This window comes from Protopterus annectens, chromosome 10.part0, assembly GCF_019279795.1.
Source record: "Protopterus annectens isolate FY-2018-M chromosome 10.part0, PAN1.0, whole genome shotgun sequence".
Classification (NCBI taxonomy): Eukaryota; Metazoa; Chordata; order Ceratodontiformes; family Protopteridae; genus Protopterus; species Protopterus annectens.
This window is the reverse complement of record NC_056744.1, coordinates 1,659,631,471-1,659,654,220: the sequence shown is the minus strand read 5'-3', so window position 1 is coordinate 1,659,654,220 and position 22,750 is coordinate 1,659,631,471. Positions and strand designations below refer to the sequence as shown.

General features: G+C 37.9%; 1 protein-coding gene across 1 annotated transcript in view; it reads right to left on the bottom strand.

Annotated features, from left to right (window-relative positions):
- Positions 1 to 22,750, bottom strand: part of LOC122814388 (neurotrophin receptor-interacting factor 2-like) — a 272,710-nt gene that overhangs the window by 214,921 nt on the left and 35,039 nt on the right. The window contains exon 4 of the mRNA XM_044086972.1: positions 17,056 to 17,394. Within this exon, the coding sequence (XP_043942907.1) occupies positions 17,056 to 17,394 (339 nt within the window). The remainder of the gene's footprint in view (positions 1 to 17,055; positions 17,395 to 22,750) is intronic.

Genomic DNA, 22,750 nt, shown 5'->3' with positions numbered 1-22,750 from the left:
TCTTCCTTACATGGAATTGTTATCCATTTCCGCCTACAAGGTTTCACTATGTGTAAAGCCCTGGTAATCACTGCGACATTCTGCACAAATCTGCACACTGTAGATGGTCTCCTTTACATGGAATTGCTATCTGTGTTCGCTTATGAGGTTTTGCACCTAGTAACACTATTCTGAGTTGTGAACCATTACTTAGGCACACAGAACTTCATTAATATGCACTGAGCACTGCAGCACACCATCATGCAAGCATGTAAACAGCTTGTAGGCTCTGGGAGAAGCCTACATGGAGTTTACTGAATCTCGGGGCAACTCTTTTAAATTTCTAATACTGTGACTGGAGTAAACCCCATTCCCAAGTCAGGGTATAATTAAAGTTCATGAAATAGTATTGTTATTGTGTTTGATGGTAGCCAAAAGTGATTTTCACAGCACCCACAATGTGCCCAGAGCTGACTCCATCTTTAATTCCTACAGAGTTGCATGCTTTAGCAGTCTTTTTCATTAGACCTGTTGCTCCTACTAGGACTACTACTAACACTGGAACTGTCTGGGTGTCTTTCTTCCACACTACTCTTTTCTGCCTGCAAACCCTGGTATTTTATGACTTTGTCTCTCTGCACACAAGATACTGTAATCACAGAGTATAGCAATTTCAATGATCAGTGCTACTTTTGTCTTTTTTTTTCCTGGACTACTGTATCTGTTTTTCTTGCACCTAATTTTTTTTAACTGTTGGTAACAGGTGGACCCATGTGATATGAAGATAATTCTCTACAATACTTTGTGATTTGTGTTTTCAGTGCTTCTCAACTACAATACTGTAGTGTTTGTACAATCCCTAATGCAACAAGTTTGCTATATTATTATGTATTTCAGTATACAGGCCCTCTGCCATGAATGTACCCCACCCAGTAACAAGATGTGCAATTATTTCCAGTTTTATTTTTATTTAATTTTTTCTTAAGAGAACCTGCATTTGTCTGTTTCTTCCACATGTTTAATGGACTTTGTTAACAAGCATGTCTGTAGTTTAGTATCCTGGTCCACCATTACTAACCTTTCTTTTTCTGGTTTCAATTTACCTTTCCTTAACCATTCATGTACTGTGATTTCTACAAGTTCTATGCAAAAGTAAGAGTTGCATTTTTATCACCTGTTGGATTTTATCATCTTGTTATTTTTATACCTGTGTAACTTCAAAGAGATCTTTCATTTCACTATCCAAATTTTTTTCAGGTAAACAGACAGAGAATTTTCATTAGAGCTCTCTCTTCCATGTTATTGTTCATGTCACATAAGCAGAGTAAAAGAAAATTTAGTGCATGAACTCAGAGGTTACACGGACAAACCTGAAGTTTGTTTTCTGTGTTACATCTTTCATCTAAAACATCATTTTAAATAACTCAAATTTATATTTTAAATAAATCTTTAAAATGTTTCTGTTCTCCATTATAGTTAAATATTTAGTATTATTTTTCAAAATTAACTTTCTTGCAAAACTAAACAGAATATCTACTGTGCTTTATTTTATCTGCATTCTGTTATAACTATCTTTCTTAAGTATGGACTACAAGACTAACTTATCTGAATATCATTAATTTTTTTATCAAAGAAGGATGGACACATTTTGCCAATATTCAACAAACCTATTACTTTCTAAATTATACCCACAGTGAAATGTCCACTTTTAATTCTATTGCAAGGTTTAGAACATCAAATCTTGCAATGGATAATTTATAATCCTTATCCAATTGGTCAAAAATGTCAATCCTATAATTTCTTTCTCCATCCATCTTCCAAATTTCTCTTGGATACAAGCCTCTGAGAAGGATTGTGTCAAGATGGAAAGGTATCTGATTTCCCAATAGATACATTTTTCATTAGATTACCTTTTATCCCTGTACTTCATGCTTCTGATCTAAATGAGATTATATAATAAATTTTACCTCTTATTGTAGATATTAATGGTTTAATAATTTTACCTCCTAATTTCTTATATAAAGCTATGTAAATTATAAACCTTTGATTTTCTGTTGCAGAAAATCAATGTGAATTTAATTTGCCAGTTTCAACAATTATTATTCCCTATACTCCTAACTCTATCTCGTCCTTCTATCTAAATGTGACATTTCATGTTATTAAAAATCAGAAATATTTCTATGTATTTACTCTTAAAGTAATCACATTTAGATCTTCCTCCAATCTATCAATTTGACTTTGTAGTTTTGTCACTATAAGGGCTAATGTAACAATGTTATCTGTATAACAGATTATTGGGCATGTACTTCCATTAATCTTTAGGATATCTACCTTTTCATTATAACATCACTCCAAACCAGCATCAAGATATAACAACATGGTGCCAGCTGATATCCTTACCTTATGCCCTTTTTCATCTCTAGTCATTTAGAAAGTTGTCCTGTTTTACTGTTTCTTACTCAGGCAGTATTTCCTTCATACAACTGTCTTATCAAAGATGGTTTTCTGTATCTGTACTCCCTTTTTCATTTTCCCATTAAAACATTTCTATTTACTTTATCAAAAGCAGCTTCTAGGTCCACAAAACAAGCTGTGATTTCATGCATAACATTGAGTTACTAGTTTTTGAGAAACATATGTAAGTTGAAATTTTACAAAGTCTATTTTATTAATTTCTTATTTTAGGTTTTGCATAATAATAGTGGCAAAAACTTTAAGTGAAGAGTGCAGTGATATTACGATGTGGTATTTATTCAAATCTGACTTAATCCCTTTTTAATGACTGGAAACAATTATGCGTAACTTCCATGAAGTGAGACCAAGGTTTATATTTCAAAATGTTCTTGTATCACAATGTCCCAGTTTCCTGCTGACTGCTTATAAGACTCGTTATTAATCTGGCCCTGTCATTGGACTTCATCTTTCAGCATTAATGTACTTTTCCCAAACTCTATTACTGCATTTACTGAACAGTTCATGCTTCCATTGTTTATACATTTCCCCCTCTTTTCTTTCCCTTTATTTGTAATATACAATTACACCATATTTTTTCACATTCCAGCAAACTTTTTTTTACTCATACCAACAGACATTAGTATCCACTATATATTTTGCACCATTTTCCTTCCAGCCATTGAAAATAACTAAACTTTTCTTATTCTTTTTCTCTTAACCACATCATATCCTTTCTTTACTTTTATAAAATAACACAGAACATTTAACCTCTCTAAATTTCATCCAATTTCACATTAAACTCTTTACATTCTTTAATCCAGCCATTTTAATGGGATCGTATTATCATTACCTACTGCTTGTGGTAATTTCCTCTTCATTTTAACTGTTACTCTACCATACCTGTATCCACATAAATAGGCAAATGACCACTTTCAGTTCTACATTCCACGTGTAATCTAATTAAATACATTTCAAATCTGTTATGATACAGTCAGATTTATTACACATTTATAATAAAACAGGGTAAATCTGTATTTTCAATTTCCTTTATGTCTCCTTCAAGATTAATTTGCAAATTATATTTCCTGCAAGTTTTGATAATTTCTCCCCATTCTGGATTTGCAAACTTATCTTGCAAGTGTTGTCTTTCTTTCTTTTCTAAATAATCCATACATACACTACATTTGCCTGCTCTTAAATTACAATTTCCACTTCCACATACTGAATTTCTCTTCAAAAACTTATTAGAATACTTTATTTTTCTCATAGAGCAACATCTACAGTTTTCTTATAAGGGAGATATATATTAACAAAGTAAAGCTTCCTCATTTTGTACTCTGTCACTATCACTATACAAAACCTGATGTGTATTATGTTTTGATTCACCTCCTTTAGCTTTTTAACAAAAGTCATAAAGCTGCCTTTGATTCTACCATACGTTTTCTTTTGCCTTAACTTCATACCCATTAATAACCTAATTTATATCAAAATCCAGGTTTCCTGAACATGTAGAATTAAAAACGGTTTAATATATTCTCCAAAGTTTTGGTTTCTCACATTTTTTATTCATGCCTTATTCCAATATAATATATTCAAACAACCTCATCAGAAAGTCAAATTTCTATGGTCATTTTCATACAAATTTCCTAAGTACATTCCAACCTCATCAAACATCTTACTATTCTAACATATCGCATACAGCAATTTTTGTCGCACCACATACCTATTTCTGTAGTTACTATAGCTTGCTTAACCCACTTCTATCTCCACACACACACACACACACACACACACACACACACACACACACACACACACTTGCATACGCATTCCTTCAGTGCATAAAGCAAAACAATTCTCTAAAGAGGACAATGATAAATAACTGACAAAATTATAACAGCAATAAATTGAAAGCATTGACTTGCACACCAATATAACAGTTAGGCAAGCAAATTAGAAAATCTTTAGTTTAAGCTCTTCAGCAAGCTGAAAGCAAGAATAAAAAATGGAGATCATGGATCAGAGAGATGAATCTCTGGAATCAACTGGGTAATAAAAATAAAAAAAAGAAAGAAAATAAGAAATGACAGTCTATGGATGCCACATTACTTTTGACACTCTTAAAAAAAAAAAAAAAAAAAAAAAAAGAACCAAGAAAAACAAAGAAAATTGTTAATTTCAGCCACACAAAGCATGCAAAGGAAATTTATTTTCCTAAAAAGTCATGAAAGTCCATAGAGCATTGAAGAGAAGAAAGAAAACCAGCAGTGAACAGTCAGAAATAAATGTTGCTCCCTTGATGGTCTTTCTTGTCACATCTTCTCTTTGTTATACAGGATCGATTTCTCACAGCTCATCTTTCTCTTGGACTCTCTACATGTATCAAATTTGAGCACCTGTTTTTGTTAAGTCTCCATTCTTTGGAAGAAAGAACAATTCTCTGGCACTATGCTACAATTCAAACCAGTGTTCTTATAACCATGTATAATCTGTAAATAGTACTTGTAAATGATGGCTTACTTAAAAGCAGAAGTCATTCTACTGAACCACCAGTAAGGAACGTGAAGTTTAGCAAGTCCTGAAATTAGTGCTAACACACCACACTGACTCGCATCACTCACACTGCTCAGTATCCATTTTATTCATACGCTGTAACAAAATTTATCGACCTTTCACTTCCCTCTTATCTTCCACAACTCCTCCTCCAACTACCTTCATTTGGTTACAATCTTGTAGTTCATGCCACAGCAATCTGCATATAATAAGCAATCCAGTCAGTTTAAATCCCTGCTACTTTCACTGCATCCACTAGCTCATGTACCTTGCTGGGGCTTGTGGTCTATCCCAAAATGAAAACTGTTTATTACAATGGCTTATAATGTCAACAGAAGAGGGAAAAACAGAAAGAAACAGAGTGAGGCCTGGAAACACAGACTTGGACAGAGTCAAAGGGGAGTCATTGTCACCATCATAATCATTTCACTGATCCTCCAACTCCAACTGGGACCATCCTCCAGACATAATAAATAAGAGATTCTCTGACAATTAGTCTCAGCAGGAGATGCTTGAAGAGCACGTCACTCCTCACCACATCACACCAGTTTAGATTTCTGAAAACATTGTTATTCTGACCATCTGACACTATACATAGGTGACAAGCCTCACAATGTACTCTGCATAACCCCAGCCTGCATCACAGACTATTCTGCTATAACAGATGCCCATCACAGAATAAAAAGGGAAACAATCTTATTTCTAAGTCTGCAGGCTAAAGAGAGGATCCTACAGTCTTGATAGACAAAACTGTAACAAATAAAAAGTCAAGAGCATTGGTGAATTACCCAACGTAGTTCAAAGCCCTTTAGAAATTCTGGGAAAATAAAGTCATGTAAGGACTATTTTTTCCAACTCGGCACCAACCATGGAAGCCCTCTCCTTTTTTTAGTTACTTCAGCTTACTTAGATATTAATTTTATTAAAAAATACTCCTTCATAAACATTGCTTCCTAATATCATAGGATGCTGCTGGGTGACTTAACTCATTCCATCCACTACAGCACTTCCACATTTGTACTGTTAACTCCCAGTGGGTGTGGCTTGAGCCTTTATATTAAATGAAGTTATCAACTTACAGTTCAAAGAAATATTCATACCTCTGGAACCATAAGTGTAACTAGAAAACTGTAAATGGCAAACTATGCAGGATAAATTAATTTTAACATTAGTGGCATTCGTTGAGTTCAATGCTTCAAACTAGATTTTATAACCACAAAAAATGGCAGTGATTATTCATTTGGTAATTTTGTATAAACAGCTTATGATATCTCACTAAACATTCAAGCAAGACACATACTGCCAGCAGGATTTTCTTCATACAGCTGTGAGCTTTCATATGAGGCTATGCAGCTCTATGTTACCTGAATGTTGAGATATTTAGAGAAATATGAATATTACAATACAAAGAAATAGTATATAAATAATATTCAATATCTCTTTAGCTACATTAGACAGATGTCAAATATCAATACAGTTGTGTTTGCCATCATGTATGCTTTCAGATGAAATCTTCTGACACCTTGTATGTAGCATGGTTTTGGAATTATTAATGCAAATATGAACAACCAATATTTGATGCCTGCAGCATTCAGTAGGAGGTAAATGCAGAATCGCCTGGAGGCACACTTGGCAGCAATGAGTTAAATGATGGAAAGAATCGAGGTGTTGCTAAATACTTGTGCTCTACATTATTATATAACAATCTTGGTACTGATAAATCAGGTGGATTATCAATAGTGATTAAAAAAAATTGTGACTGTTAAAGATGTTTTTTATGGATTAAAACTTGCATATTTTCTGTCCTTGACCTAGCACTCTTGTGTGTGGTCATTTACTGCACTGTTATAACTTGATATTACTTGTGAACCTCTGCTATCTCTGAAAAAAACAAAAACAAAAAAAAATCTTGCTTTTTTCCCACTTTTCTGAGAGTTAAAAAAGTTCAGTTACAGGCTTGCTGTTCCTGAACTATTTGAAAGTTTCTGTGAGGCCATTTTTGCTTGGGCTAAAGGAAAGTCTCTCTGTTTATCAGTGGCAGTGAATAACATTGAGCAGCTTCCCTGCCCCCCGTAGAGGTGGTTACTGACTTGAAACTGTAGTTTTATTGGCCACTAGGGGTCATTTCCAAAACTCCTTCATCTTCCTCTCTTAAAACCTAGTTGCCTCATGGTTTGGGCGTCTTTTCAGGCTTGTTGGCTGTTGGTGAAGCACCCTCCAAGAGGAAAAAACACTGAGAGAAGAAGGGTGCCACTTTTGAGATTTTAAGTATTTTTTCTCTGTTTATTTGCTAAGTTTTTCTGCATAGCTGCCTAGCTTGAGCATTTGCTGGCTTGTTAAACTTGATTTCTGTATTAGTAGCTGTATTTAGAGCACAACCAAAAGCTGTTTGCTGAATTTCCTGTTTGCACTTAATTTTAAATCGTTTTTTTCTTAAAACTTGCATATTTTCTGTCCTTGACCTAGCACTCTTGTGTGGGGTCATTTACTGCACTGTTATAACTTGATATTACTTGTGAACCTCTACTATCTCTGAAAAAAACAAAAACAAAAAAAATCTTGCTTTTTTCCCATTTTTCTGAGAGTTAAAAAAGTTCAGTTACAGGCTTGCTGTTCCTGAACTATTTGAAAGTTTCTGTGAGGCCATTTTTGCTTGGGCTAAAGGAAAGTCTCTCTGTTGATCAGTGGCAGTGAATAACATTGAGCAGCTTCCCTGCCCCCCCGTAGAGGTGGTTACTGACTTGAAACTGTAGTTTTATTGTCCGTTTTGGGTCTATTCCTGCTTCTTTCTAGCCCCTGCTATCAAGCACGCTTTAACGTGCTTTAGCGCGATTTAGAGCGGAGTTGCCACTAGAGCAGCATCGGGCAGCGCCGGTTAAACAAGGTTAAACTCTTTCTGGCTCCAGAAAGTCTGTTCTTCAATTTTTCCCTTAGAACTGCTCTGTTAGGAACCTAAACAGTTTACACCTTCACTAAAAAGTGCAGCACTTGTTCCAAATAGCTTTTCTTCTCAAAAGCTCAGCACTTGTCTTATAAGCATATCCCTTGTCTTATAAGCATTCTCTTTGCAGGTCAAGCACTCCTATATTATACAAATCTCTCACTAGCAAAACCCCCCAGGAGTGCCCACTTCCCTGCTAAGCCCACTACTTTTCTGTCTCATACCAACTCATAAATCTTTCTAGCATGTCGAAGGGTCAGATGCTGGTGTCCTCTCCTGCCCAGTTGGTGAATCTGGGAATTCTGAGACAATGTTTCAATTGCCTCATGTACACGGACAACCCTCTCCTCCTCCCACGTAACACTAGCACTTGCGAGAGATGCAGCTATTTAGCCAAACTGGAGGCTGAGCTCTCTCAACTCAGGACTGGCAAGACCAAGCAGGAGGAGAAGGCAACTACACACACCACAATACCAGTCTCACATAACTCAACCACACCACTGAATCAAAAACATAAACATACTAAGACATACTCGGAGGCTCTCAGTAAAAATTTACCTAAACAGCAGAGGCCTCCAAAGCAGACACCCAAGCAACTGCAAACTCAATACACCACACAAACAACACATAAACAACAAAATCAGTGTGCAAAGCAGTCACTGCCCTTAAGGCCAAATACAACACCAAACATACTTGTCATAGGTGACTCCATAGTCAGACACACTGACGTCCCACTCACCAGGCTGAACAAGGAGATGGTCACGGTAAGCTGCCTATCGGGCGCTAGAATCCGCCACATAACACAAGCACTCAGGTCACTCCACGGCAAGTACAAGTATGACACAGTCATTGTCCATGCTGGTGTGAACGACCTGAGACGATACCTCCTGGACTACATGAAAAGAGACATAGAGGAGCTCTCTGATTATGTAGCCCAGGCAGGTATGACCCTGACCCTGAGCAGTATCCTTCCTTCACCAAGAATGATGCCACAATATAGTGACAAGATGATCAGCTTTAACAATTGGCTTAATTTCTGGTGTCATTCAAAGGGGATCCAGTGCCTGTCTGCCTGGGATGACATGCTCGACAAGCCACGCTGCTTCGCAAGGGACGGCTTGCACCTGTCACCCTGGGATTCGGATATTGGCTAAGGCTCTTGCCACCCCCATAGTGCCTTTTTTAGGCAAGGCTCAAATTCTAAACCTACCACCCTAGAAAACAAAAATGTGAAGAAACTAAGGGTAATGCTGCTCAATGCCAGAAGTCTAAATCTCAAAATGCATGCACTCGAGGCCCTTCTCAGTATGGAGAACATCAATGTCTGTGCTGTGACTGAAACCTGGTTCAAGGCTCCTGAGAGCACCCGGCACTATCAGGTTTCATCTCATATCATGCGTTCCGGCCCCAAAACCCGGACCACACCACAAAAGGAGGGGGTGTATCCATATTCATCAAGGATACCCACACCTCCAGGTTGGTGGCTACGCAGGGCATCGGAAACCATCCAGGTGCAATTAACCATAGGCAAAACTGCTCTACAATTTGTAGCATGCTACAGGCCACCCTCTCAAACTCAGGAAACCCACACAGCCTTCCTGAAGACACTGGAGGGTATAAATGTATCACCAAACACCATCATATTGGGTGACTTCAACTACCCGAATATAGACTGGGAACATTACTCAAGCCCAAACTTTCTAGCCCAAAGGTTCCTGGAGTTCATAAATTCAAATGCCATGGAACAACTAGTCACCGTCCCCACAAGAGGAGAAAATATACTAGATCTCATCATCACGAACATGGGGACAAAATGCTCCACACCGGAAGTATATCCCTCATTGGTGAGATCAGATCATAAACTAATCTCACTAGAAATCCACATCCCCCCCCCCCAAAAAAAAAAACCACAGGGAAGAACTTCTCTAAAGCAAAATTCACACCACTCAAGACAGGTGTGGGATCCTTCAAGGGCTCCGAGCCAATGGAAACCACAACCCAAGCTATGAAGCCCTTACAAATGCCTTCTATGAACACCTTCAGGACTGCATGGATCAGGCAATCCCAAATAAAACCAAGACTCTTTCCACCAAGGGCAAACGTCCAGTCTGGTGGACCCCAGCCATAAACAAACTTTACAATAAGAGGAGAAAGCTATTACATGATAGAGCAAAATCCCAAAAGGGAAGGCATCTTTGATCAGCACTAGCAAGAAACTACGATCCCTCATAAAATCATCCAAGGCCAACTTTGAGAGAAAAATTGCCATAGATTCAAAAGACAATCATAAGGCCTTCTTCAGCTATGTCAGAAACCTGGGTGGAAACTCCCAGATATGCTGAGAATTAGTCCAAAATGATACAAAATCACTGAACCCACAGACATTGCCAACATACTGGCAGACAGGTTCAGTGCAAACATCACCCCTCTCCCCAAAGGAGAGATAACTATCCCAACTGAGAGTAGCCTCCCAGACATCTCAAATGTGCAGGTGAAAGCTGCTCTCTCTAAAGCTAAAAACACAGCATCAATGGGACGGATGGGGTCCCGGCTGTGTGCTACATGAACTCAATGAAGAACTAAACCCGCACATAAGGCAGCTGTTTAATCTTAGCCTCACCACAGGATATGTGCCCAAGGAGTGGCGTCACGGCAACTGTGGTCCCACTCCACAAAGGCGGTGCCTCTACGGACCCTAGTAATTACGCCCCATAAGCTTAACAAGCCTGGTCTGCAAAGCTATGGAGAGGATCATAATGGAACTCATAAACAAGGACATAGGGGACTTGCAGACCTTGGACCCAACCCAGTTTGGCTTTGTCAAGGGCAGATCTTGCCTTTTGAACTTGGTTGACTTCTTCGAAACAGTCACCAAGGCCATTGATGAGGGAAAGGCAGTCCATACAGCCTACCTTGACCTTGAAAAGCTTTCGACACAATACCCCACTCGGGTATTATAGAGAAACTTACCAGCTCAAATGTAAACCCATATGTCACAAGATGGGTTGCAAACTGGCTAAAGGACAGAACCCACAGGGTTAGAGTTGCTGGAGCCATGTCAGACTCCAAGCCGGTTACAAGTGGAGTCCCACAGGGCTCAGTCCTTGGCCCCCTATTGTTCGGCATCTACTTCTCAGAAGTACAGGCAAACATAGGAGGACTATGGCTGACAAAGTTTGCCAATGACTGCAAACTGGGTGCCATAGTGGATAGTACATCGGACACAGACATCCTTCAGAGGGTTCTCACGGAAACTGATAGCTGGTGCCAGAGCCATGGCCTGAAGTTAAACGCAAAAAAGTGTATAGTCATACCCTCCGGGAAAAACAAGGTAACCCCAAGCTACCATATAGGTGGCAACCCACTAAGCACAGAAGAGGTTATCAGGGACCTGGGGACCCAGGTTGACAGTGGCCTCTCGTTTGACGCTCACGTTGCTAAAGTGGTTCGAAAGACCTTCTACATTGCCCACCTGATCATGAAAGGATTCACATCCAGATCAAGTGAGGTCATTGTTCCCCTGTACTCTTCACTTATCAGACCAATGATAGAGTACAATGCCCCATTCGGGATGTATCTCACCCGACACCTGCAGCAATTGGAGGGACCCCAAAAGTTCCTCACCAAAAGGATAAAGGGACTCCAAAACCTGTCATATGCTGCCAGACTGAAGAAACTCCAACTCTATTCAGTTGCATACCGTCTGCTCAGAGGTGACCTGTGCCTGACATACAAGGCCATGACCAACCCGGAATTAATGGACATGCTCCACCTCAAAAAATCCAAATCCACCAAAACCACTAGAGCAAGAGACTTAAACCTTAGCACGGATATAAATAGGACATGCTGGAGGGATAGATTTATCACCCAGAGACTCCCCATGCTGTGGAATAAAATCCTGGTCCATGTGAGGCAGAGCACCTCGCTGACTCTGTTCAAGAGAAATCTTGACCGGTGGATGGGAGATCATAGGTTTACCCCGGGAATCATCTCTGTGTCACTACTGGACAGAGGCACAACAAACTAATGGGCACAGTATCTCTAACATAAGGGGCGGCGTAAGCCGCATAACTTTGGGCTAGGCTTATAAATGCCCTAGGGCAGTTAGCCTAGTATAAACCTATGAACCTATGAGTATTAATATTACCAACCCACACTGATGACTTTAGTATTACAATTGGCCTGTTTCAAGAAGACCAAAGTTTTTAGATAGTGTTGCTGAATGTTTTCAGTCTTATTGGGTGGTGTCTGGAATGCAAACCTAGTAGATATGCATATCATGAAAAAACGTGAGGTTGCTGCAAAATTTTTTTAATATAAGACAGTTCAACACATGGGCACAGAGTGTGATTTCCCTTAAAAATATGCAAACAAAAGTCGCAAAGTTACATTATATTCCCACACTTATTTTTCTTAAGACAATTTATTTAATTAGTGCAAATGCAGGACAACGTCTTTTGTGTAATCATTTGACAGTTACTTTAGTTGGAAGCAAGACAAAAATAAAAAAACGTTATCCAATTGGTTTAAATCAGACGAATTTTGTCACAGTATAAATGTGACAATACATAACTACTGAGTGGATAACACTGATGCAGCAACTTCTTTCAGATACAAATGGTATGAAATTTAAAGTGCCCACATATTGTCATATGGAGGATACTAAAGCATTAGAAAATGTCTTAAGATTAAACTTCTAGGGCAGCAGATGGTGTTTTTGTCACAATTGTTTGAAAATAATTAGGAAAAATACATTCCCAACAGGCACCAGAAAACACAGAAGTAACAATGATGTAAAGCAGAGATAACTGCTGGCATGAATGAATAATGTTTGAAGAGGGCTTCTAATATGACAAAAGTATGTAAAATGTTAGCCTTGTAATGTCAGGTTATACCAGACAGGTGACTCTGAAATTATATAATTCACAAGGTGCGTTAGGAAATAATCAAAAGGCCATCCATAACACAGTGATAGATTTTAAATAAATGCATAATAAGAAATGGTCTCAAGATATTCATGATGTGTGTAAGTGGCTACAGGATATCTGTGGGCCTCAATCTCTCTATCCCCTCCAAGACAGTAAAGAGACTATTACATTGTTAGAGAAGAATAAACACAGGCCCAGGCAGCTTTACTGCTAAATTATATTCAGCATTTATAGACAAAACTGTTCCTTTCTTGTATTAATTAATGCAATATTTAACTACTGCACAGAGAAAAATGCTAGAAATAATGGATTTGGATAAGGTAATACTGGCCTGTACTAATGATAAAGATGGAATGAAACCAGTATATTCCTATTCTACAGCAATACTGAACACTGACTGTCTGTCAAATAATAGTGAAAACTCTTAATAGAAAATGTGGTGTTGACATAATGGTAAGGCCTTTACCTCATAGATATAAGGTACAGAGCTCAAGTCTAACCTCCAATTATTGGCTAACCTTGTAATAGGTAAATACAAGGCTCTCTGCAAAACTATTAACCTAAAATGCTTTAACAGCTATAACATATATTGACAATATTTGTTCAATGTGGGTTAGGCGTAGCATGATCAACAGATGGTGCTAACAAATATTTGCATGCTAAAACTCATTTTACAGAACAGAGACCAAATAATAATAGCAATATTGATATAATTAAACCTCATGCATATAAAAGTCTTTGGTCACTTACAGAGGAGCTTCTTCTGCTAAGTTTTTGGAGTATTACTCTTTGACCTACACCTTTATTACTGCAATCTAACATTTCTGTGGTGAAACATAAGCTCATATTAAAAAAGAACACCGTCTCAGAAAAGTTTAAAATCATGACAGGTGTTTGTTAACTATGCCTACTTTCAGCAACAATTGCGTTTGCTGTTAACTCTGTTATACAGAACTATGTACTGGTAATTAGAGGCATGTATTAATGATGATAACGCAATTATGAGGAGTGTGATATTAAAAAAGAACAGTGTTTTACTAATGCATTCAGCATAGTTGGATATATAATTATCTATGACAAATGAGAAATACTGCAATGCCTTGCCTACATACAAGCAACCTGTAATAATAGAAAAGTCATTCCAGTATATCATTTTTCATACTCAAATTTTTATGTATAATATACGCTTCTACATACCATCAGATTTTATTACGTTATTTTAATACTTTGCTTGAGAAAAATGAAAATAAACAACACATGTATTAGCAGATATGTTCATTACTGGGAAGAGTTAATATAGTTTAGATGATTATGTTGCCCTTGATCATATTCTGACTACAAAACTCAAGTCTAATCAAATTAAATTTATTTGTGAATTTCTAAGTGGAGGCAGCTACCCAGAGGATTCCATGGCAGTGTCCAAGTCCCCCCTCTCCCAAGCAGGTTTTATCCATACCAGATACTGAAAGCCACAAAGCTGCAGCCTTCATAAATACAAAAGAACTATCAATACCTAGCTAAACCAATTTATAAAGTTATTAAAATTATTACTTCAGACACAGATTATCTCGTTACTACTTTAAAATTCAAGAATATACCTTAATTAAATATTACTTTTCATATATCAAATCAATTTTATGTTTATTAACTATATGTAAACATTCAATGGAAACATACAATAACACCTTTTCTCTACACTTAGATGCATCATTTCACAGCTTCCCCAAATAATTTTGACTGAACTCTGTGAGCGTAATACTCCTAGAGGGGAGCTTATTCTTACTTTGGTTCGTAAAACACAGGAAGCCTTTTCAATTGTTAACAAGGATAATAGAAGGTAAGACATTCTAAATAAAAAGAAATGTCTGTCATATACAAATTATCGCACAAGATGCATTTTAATTCTACTTATCTGGGTAAAATAATTTAAAATCCTAAAGAGCATTTCTAATATTCATGACTCTATTAGGAATGTATCAGCTCGGTACAAGTTTTTATACATAATCCATTGCTCTACCAACTGATATTCTGTTTGATGCTTAAGTTATGATGTTGCTTTAAGGCACACTCATAGAACTGCCCTCAGATTTTTTTTTTTGTAAGGATACATATAAAATGGATAACCACAACTGCAAAAAGAAATTTAAATTTACCCCTGCTGTATCAACTTTACCCATACTGCATTCTTGTTTAACAAAATTAGAAATATTCCCTTAAGATGCATGGAAGCAAAGTGTTTAGCTTCAGTTGGTAAATGTTTCATACCAGAGGACTGGAAAATTAATTAACTGCCCGAGTTATCCGTGGACTCAGTGTACCTATATTTATTGCCAATGGGACTTTTATTAATTACTTTTCTTAATTTGATACAAGCCTACCCAAGATACACTTACTGTTTTAGACACCCTGTTCTTTTCATTTCCTTTGGAAATGTGCATTATAATAAGATTTTAATGGGAAAAAATCAACTGTATAAAGGAGGCCCCTCAACTAAACTTCATCAATACCAACCTACTGCAGTCCTTAAGTCCACTCAAAAATCATTAAAACATGTGCATGGCATCAATTACTAAAACATCTTGCTACAATACTTCTCAGACTGCCATGGCTTTTGTCTTTGTCATGGTATTAAAAACAGCATCTTTAACTTCTAGTATCAAGTTACAACTTAATGACAACAACTTAACATGTGGTGTCGCTACAGATGTAACAAAAACCCTCAACATGTACAGCCACAACCTCCTTATATCTACATTTACCTGACCCTAAACTGGTACAAAGGCTACTTCACTGACTGCATTCAGATTACGTACCCAGATTTCACTCTTCTGGCCTGTACAACTAGGCGTGCCCACTGCTTCTTTCCATGGCTACTACTGTGTATCACATCTGTCACAGACATACTCAAATTCTGTCATCCAGCTAAAGGCATACAAAATTCAGATAGCATCCCTTTTTTACATTCTACCATAATAAAAATGTACACCATGATGCATACACCCAAGTTCAAAAGTGGATTTGCAACTCTTCCACCCTGGCCACCAAACCTCAATCCCCACTGCCATGGCTCTACAAACTAAGATAACAATCACACCCAACTGAAAATAGTCGCCACCTTCAAACTGCTAGGTGTTCATCTTCACCTCAACACACATTTGACCACCACATTAACACAACTATATGCAAATTCAATGTTAAATTGGTCTTCCCTTATTGTATCAAAAACTTCCTAATACCAATATCTAGACTCAGGACTGTTATCAATATTCCACTGTTCATTAATCTACTAACCTAGACTCCTCCCTTTGGTAAACTTAAGGGGGCTCACCATGGAGCTCCTCTTTTGTATCTAACCAGTCCCTTACAACATACCACTGCTTGTTTCTAGTGACTAATAACTGGTATGAATTTGGAAAAAAAAAATCTTTACATAGCCCTTAGAGTATCCCATTCCACCCTTGCACAAATCTGACAAATGCCCATCTTCTGGCTTCCTCAGAACTTGAAACCTCTCTGGACCAAAGCACTGTAAGAACCACCATGGTCACTCACATTTCTATATCACTACTTCAAGGCGTGGAACAACCTCCTGCTTCATCACAAGATAAATATAAGTTCCTTTATAAACTTCTTAAGGAAACATCTTACCAAACTGAGGCATTTTAGCTATAAATGCTCTTCACCTTCCCAAGTGTAACCCACTCAAGTGTAGCTCACACTCCTCTATTCATGGCAACCTTAACCTTATTGTAGGTGCATTTCAGCTCAGAACAGTCTATGACACTATAGCAAATTAGTACTGATAACAGTCACTGCACACCTCCAAACATCACTGTCAATACCGGGAAATGTACCATTTTCCAAACAAGATTTCTCCCGTCTTTATGCCTGACAACAAAGCTACTTTTTTTTTCTCAAAGATAATTTACTATTGACTGAAAAGTGTTATATATTGTTACATCACTAAAAAATTATTACAAAATCCAGCGTAGAAGAGCATCACTGATTTCCATCTACTTTTGGAACTTATTTTTCTCTGTTTTTGTACTAATATACTGGAAAAACCTCCATTGAGAATGAGCTCTGACTGCCCAACAAACTCAAGAAATAAAAAAAAAATCAATAATGCTTCTTTATCTCAGCTGTCACATTATTCCACTTTCTAAAAAAAAAAAAAGCAGAAATAAAAAGTATGCTTACTGTTAGCAAACCAACAGGTTCCGGTTGTATGATCTCCCAATTACTGTCACTAATGCTGTTAATGGCCACGGCATCATTTTCAACAGATTTAACATTTTCTTCCATTATTTTCAGGCTGTCCTCTTCTTTAATCTTGTCCTCCAAGTTGCCATCGGAGTCCGTCACAAGGTAGGTAACGATCTCTTGTTTAATGCACTCAAGACTTCCTTCCATCCATTTTAGAGTATTTGCTTCGTCATTCTTCAGCTGCAGGATGAGTTGTTGTTCCTTGTCTAGGAGAAACTGGTGCAATTCTGCAAATTGTTGTTTAATGTACTTCTCCAAATTAAAAACATCTTCCTAGGAAACATAAGAATAAAGAAAAATAACTAAAACAAATAGCTCTACAGTGCAGCTTTACTTGTATTCATGTATTTCCCTTAAACAAATAAAATTAACAAATGGCGGCCTGTCCATTACTTGGGAAAGGTATCCATCTGCAAAACTAGTGATCTCGGGATGGACTATACTCAAATCTCTCAACTTTCTGCTGCAAGAAGTCTGGATAAAGCCAGAAATAATGAAAAGGCAAACACCCCAAATTAAGGTCAGATTTTAAATATTTCTCTTATAAAACAAAAAATTGGCATTAGTGTGCACTTTCTTAATGATCTGAAATCTGAACTTCAAATGTCTGTCATTTAGTGACTTCACTCCTCAATAATTTGTCAGAAAACTGCAAATTTCATGGGGAAACAGACCAAAAATAGGAGGAAAATGTTGACCTGAATTGAAATTCTGAACAGTTGAGAGGTATGCTAAGCTCAGAATGATGGGAACCATCTAAAATGTTCTCCTTTCTGGAGGAGAGATAATGGGGTACATATCAGGTACAAAGATAACCCTCACAAACATATAACAAGACTCAATGCAGATGGATGGATGGATGCATAGTTAAGTATTTGAAGTCTGAAAAGGAGGCATAGGTGCTTAGTGGGCTACCGTTTCATACAAATATGGGCTACAGAATAACAGATCTGTGACAATCCAACATCCATATGGAACAGAGTTGATACAAAATGCTTCTTGTATTTGTAAGACTGAGGAGCAAACAGATGATACAGAACTTCTCTATAGGTGTATGGGTCATGTGTGTGTGTGTGTGTGTGTGTGTGTGTGTGTGTGTGTGTGTGTGTGTGTGTGTGTGTGTGCATGTAAATACTGGAGATGGTGAAAGTATAGTTGTGTAATTTGCATTAACCAACATCTGTAAATATTCAAAATCTTCACTGCTGCAGTAGCCTATGGTATGTATCCTACCAAGGATACAACTGGCAGGCTTCCAAAAGCTTTCATCCCCTTCCTATAATATCACTTTGGCTGATTATATAGTGCTCCAAAAAGGACTTAGAAATAGCCAGAGTAACTAAACATCTTCAGGACTTTTCTTGACCTCCTAAAGAAAAATGGGTAAGTCCTCCTGAGCAACCATTAAAAAATATATGTTTGTTATATATATATATATATATATATATATATATATATATATATATATATATATATACACACACACACACACACACACACACACACACACACACACACACACACACACTGTTTTTAGTTTTCAAACTTTAAAGTTCGATATTACATTGTTCGAACTTTTGTAAGTTCAACGATGTAATATAGACCTTTTTATGCATACACTGGCACAGAATTTACTGACCCATCACTTTGCTCTTTTATTTTCCACAACTCTTACTTCAATTGCGTTCCCAGAATGCTGCTGGGTGACTTAACTCATTCTCTCCAGTACAGCTCTTTTGTGTGTGTACTGTTAACTCCCCGGGGGTGTGGCTTGAGCATTTATCACCTTACATTTCAAGCAAATATTCATATCTTTGGAACTATAAAAGTGTAACTAGAAAACTGATAAAATGGAAAACTATGTAGGATAAATTAAATCTTAACATTAGTGGCATACATTCAGTTCAATGCTTTAAACTAGATTTTATAAGCCCAAATAATAGCAGTGAATATTAATTTTGTAATTTTCTATAAACAGCTTATGATATCTCAGTAACCATTCAAGGAAGACACAATACTGTCAGCTGGATTTTCTTCATATAGCTGTGAGCTTTCAAAGGAGGTTATGTAGTTCTGCCTGTGTTTCCTAGGATCATAGGAGGTTACTAGGCTAATGACCCTAGGGTCCATACAAGCCTAGCCAAGTTTTACCCTTATTTCCACAATCAGCACCTATCACCTCTGTCCAAGAGGGACATATGTGAAACCCCTGGGGTGAATGCACAGTTACCCATCCAATTATCCAGACTGCATATAAAGAGGACCAATGAGGTGCTCTGCTTAACATGACGCGGGGGTATGTTCCAAAGGTGTGGTAACCTCTGGGAGACAAATCTGTCCCTTCAGCAGGTCCTATTAATGTCACATAACAGGTTAAGGACATTAGAGTAAGTAACCAGTTTACCCTTTGACTTATGGATATGCAGCATTTCCAACAAAGCAGGGTCAAAGACTACCTCCTGTGCAAGGCAGAGATCACCTCTGAGCAGTCTGCATGAAACAGAATAAAGTGACAGTGATTTCAGACAATCCTTATAGGATGGATGCTGAAGACCTTGAATTTTCTTTGTGAGGAACCTTTGTGGTTTCTCTAATTGCTGCAGGTGCTTAGAAAGGTACATACCAAAAGGTGCATTGTACTCAATTATTAGCTTGATGAGGGAAAAGTACAGGGAGGTTATAACCTTTTTTTTCTGGAGGCAATACCCTTACTTATGAGGTATGCAATATAGCATCCCCTTCTTAGTGCTTGTAAGGTTGCTGTCAACCCATGTGCCCAGGTCTCTCACCACTGAGAGCGTACGTAGGATGTTATTATTGATGTGGTAGTTAGCAGGAATATCACTCTTACTGAAAGGGATGATAAGCTCAGTGCAAAAGACTGCATCAAGTCTATGAATTTGGCACCAGTCATTTGTTTGTGCAAGACTATCTTGTAGGATGTTGACATCATTTGGAGATTCAATGAACACTCGCAGGTTGCAGCCATCAGCAAACTTTGTCAGCTACAGACCTTTTGTTTTAGTTGCACTTTGGAGAAATAGATTCCAAACAGTAGAGGTCCCAGGACTAATTCCTGCAGAACAGCACTGGTTACAAGTCTGCTGTTGGAGGTGGATTCCCCTGTTTTGACTATATGGGTTCTATCAGTGAGCCAGTTAATGACCCATCTAATGATATACTGGTTGATACCTAACTGGGTGAGTTTGTCAGTTATGCCTGAGTGGAGGATATTGTCAAAAGCCTTTGCTAAGTCTGTGTAAGCTGTATGCACAGATTTCCCCTCATGATGACTGTCTCGAAGAAGTCCACCAGGTTTAACAGGCATGATCCTGAATGCTGAGATATTTAGAGAAATATAAAAATGAATACAATTCAAATAAACAGTATACAAATAATATTCAATATCTCTTTAGCTTCATCAGACAGAGGTCAAACATCAATACAGTTGTGTTTGCCATCATGTACTGTATGATTTAAGATGAAATCTTCTGATACCTTTTATGTATGGTTTTGGAAATGTTAATGCAAATATGAACAAGCAATATTTGACGCCTAGAGCATTCAGTAGGAGGTAAACTCAAAATTTCCTGGAGGTGCACTCAGCTGTAATGAGTTAAACGATGGAAAGAATCAAGGCAGTTGTTAAATGTTTGTACTCTAAGTCATTATATAATAATTTTGGTACTGATAAATCAGCTGGATTATCAGTAGTGATTAAAAACACGTGACTGTTAATGTTTATTATGGATTAAAGGAAAACTCCACCCTAGAACTAAAAAAATCTTTTTTTTTCACTCTCTTTGTTTTCTAACCTATTTTAACACTTCAAAGTTGCCCTAAGTGCTTTATTTGTAATTTTAGCCGGTTTTCTACAACATGACTTTCAACGGGGCTTGATGTATCAACATAATCTTATTCTCCCTCATCCTTTTCTCTTTCCCATAATGCTTTGTATAAATCATGCCAGACATAAGGAAGTAACTGTGAATTCCCATGCCACTGACATATAATGGGATTTGTGAGAGTCAAGTGTTGTCTTCTTTACTATCTGTAAAAGGACTGCTTCTTTTCTTTTCTAATCATCCTCATGTATGCTTGGCTCAAACCTTGTTTTACACTATTCTTCAAAGTTATCCAGCTACAGCCAGAAAATTATCTAAATTGCATTTCAAGAGGAGTTCATAGGTAGGTACTAGGCTATAGGCCCCTAGGGCATAATTAAGCCTAGCCAAAATGTTTTGGCTTGCACCTCCCATGTAATTTAGTTACCTGTGCCTCTGTTGAGCAGGGCCACAGAAGTGATTCGGGGTGAATTTCCTGTTCCCGTCCACTCATCAAGATTCTTCTTGAAGAACGCTAAAGAGGAGCTCTGCCTCACATATATGGGGACCTTATTCCAGAGCAGGGGGAGTCTCTGGGACATGAATCTGTCCCTCCAACAAGTCCTGTTTATTGTTGAGGTCAGGTTAAGGTCCATAGAGCGTGTAACTCGGGTAGATTGGGTTTTCCTTAGGTGGAGCATTTCCAGCAATTTGGGGCTTGACATAGCATTGTATGTCAGGCAGAGATCACCTCTGAGGAGCCGGTATGCAACAGAGTACAGTTGAAGTTTTTTTTAGCCTGGTGGCATAGAGCATCTGTTTTAGGCCCGTTATCCTCTTGGTGAGGTATTTTTGAGGCCTCTCCAGTTGTTGCAGGTGTCTAGTAAGGTACATCCCAAATGGAGCATTGCACTCAATAGTGGGTCTAATGAGTGATGAGTAGAGGAGGACAATAACTTCCTTTTTTCTATATGCAAACCCCTTTGTGATAAGGTGGGCCATGTAGAAGGATTTTCTAACCACCTTAGTGATGTAGTTATCGAAGGAGAGGTTACTATCCACCTGGGTCCCTAGGTCTCTTATCACACTCTCTTTGTTAAGTGTGCTGCCACCTATGTGGTAATTCATACGTACTTGGTTTTCCTCAAAGGGGATGACAATGCACTTTTCGGCATTTAGCTTGAGACCATGATTTTGGCACCATGTATCTGTTTCAGTGAGACACTTTTGAAGGATACCTATATCAATAGGAGTCTCGATTATGGCACCCAGTTTGCAGTCATCTGTGAACTTTGTTAACCATAGTCCCCCTGTGTTTGCTTGTACCTCTGAGAAGTAGATATCGAACAGGAACGTTCCCAAGCCTGAGCCCTGGGGTGCTCCACTTGTCACAGGTTTGGAGTCTGACCTAGCATTTCCTATTTTCACTGTATGGGTTCTGTCCATGAGCCAGTTAGCAACCCATCTTGTAATGTATGGGTTTATATTTAGGTTAGTGATTTTGTCTTTAATTCCCCGAGTGGGGAATGATATCAAAGGCTTTCACAAGGTCAGTTGACAGTCCCCCCCAACCACACTACTGCAGAGGTGTTAAAACTGTCACTGCACTGACACACCATTGCAGAATCAATTCCTCTTGGACTACAAAAGAAAACCCTGAAACAAAGCCCTGCAATTTAGTTGCTTTTCTGGCTGTACCTGGATAAGTATAGAGTAAAACAAGGTCTGAGCCAAACATAAAAGAGAATAATTAGCAACAGAAAGGCAGCAGTCCTTTTACAGAAGGTAAAGAAGATAACAGTGAC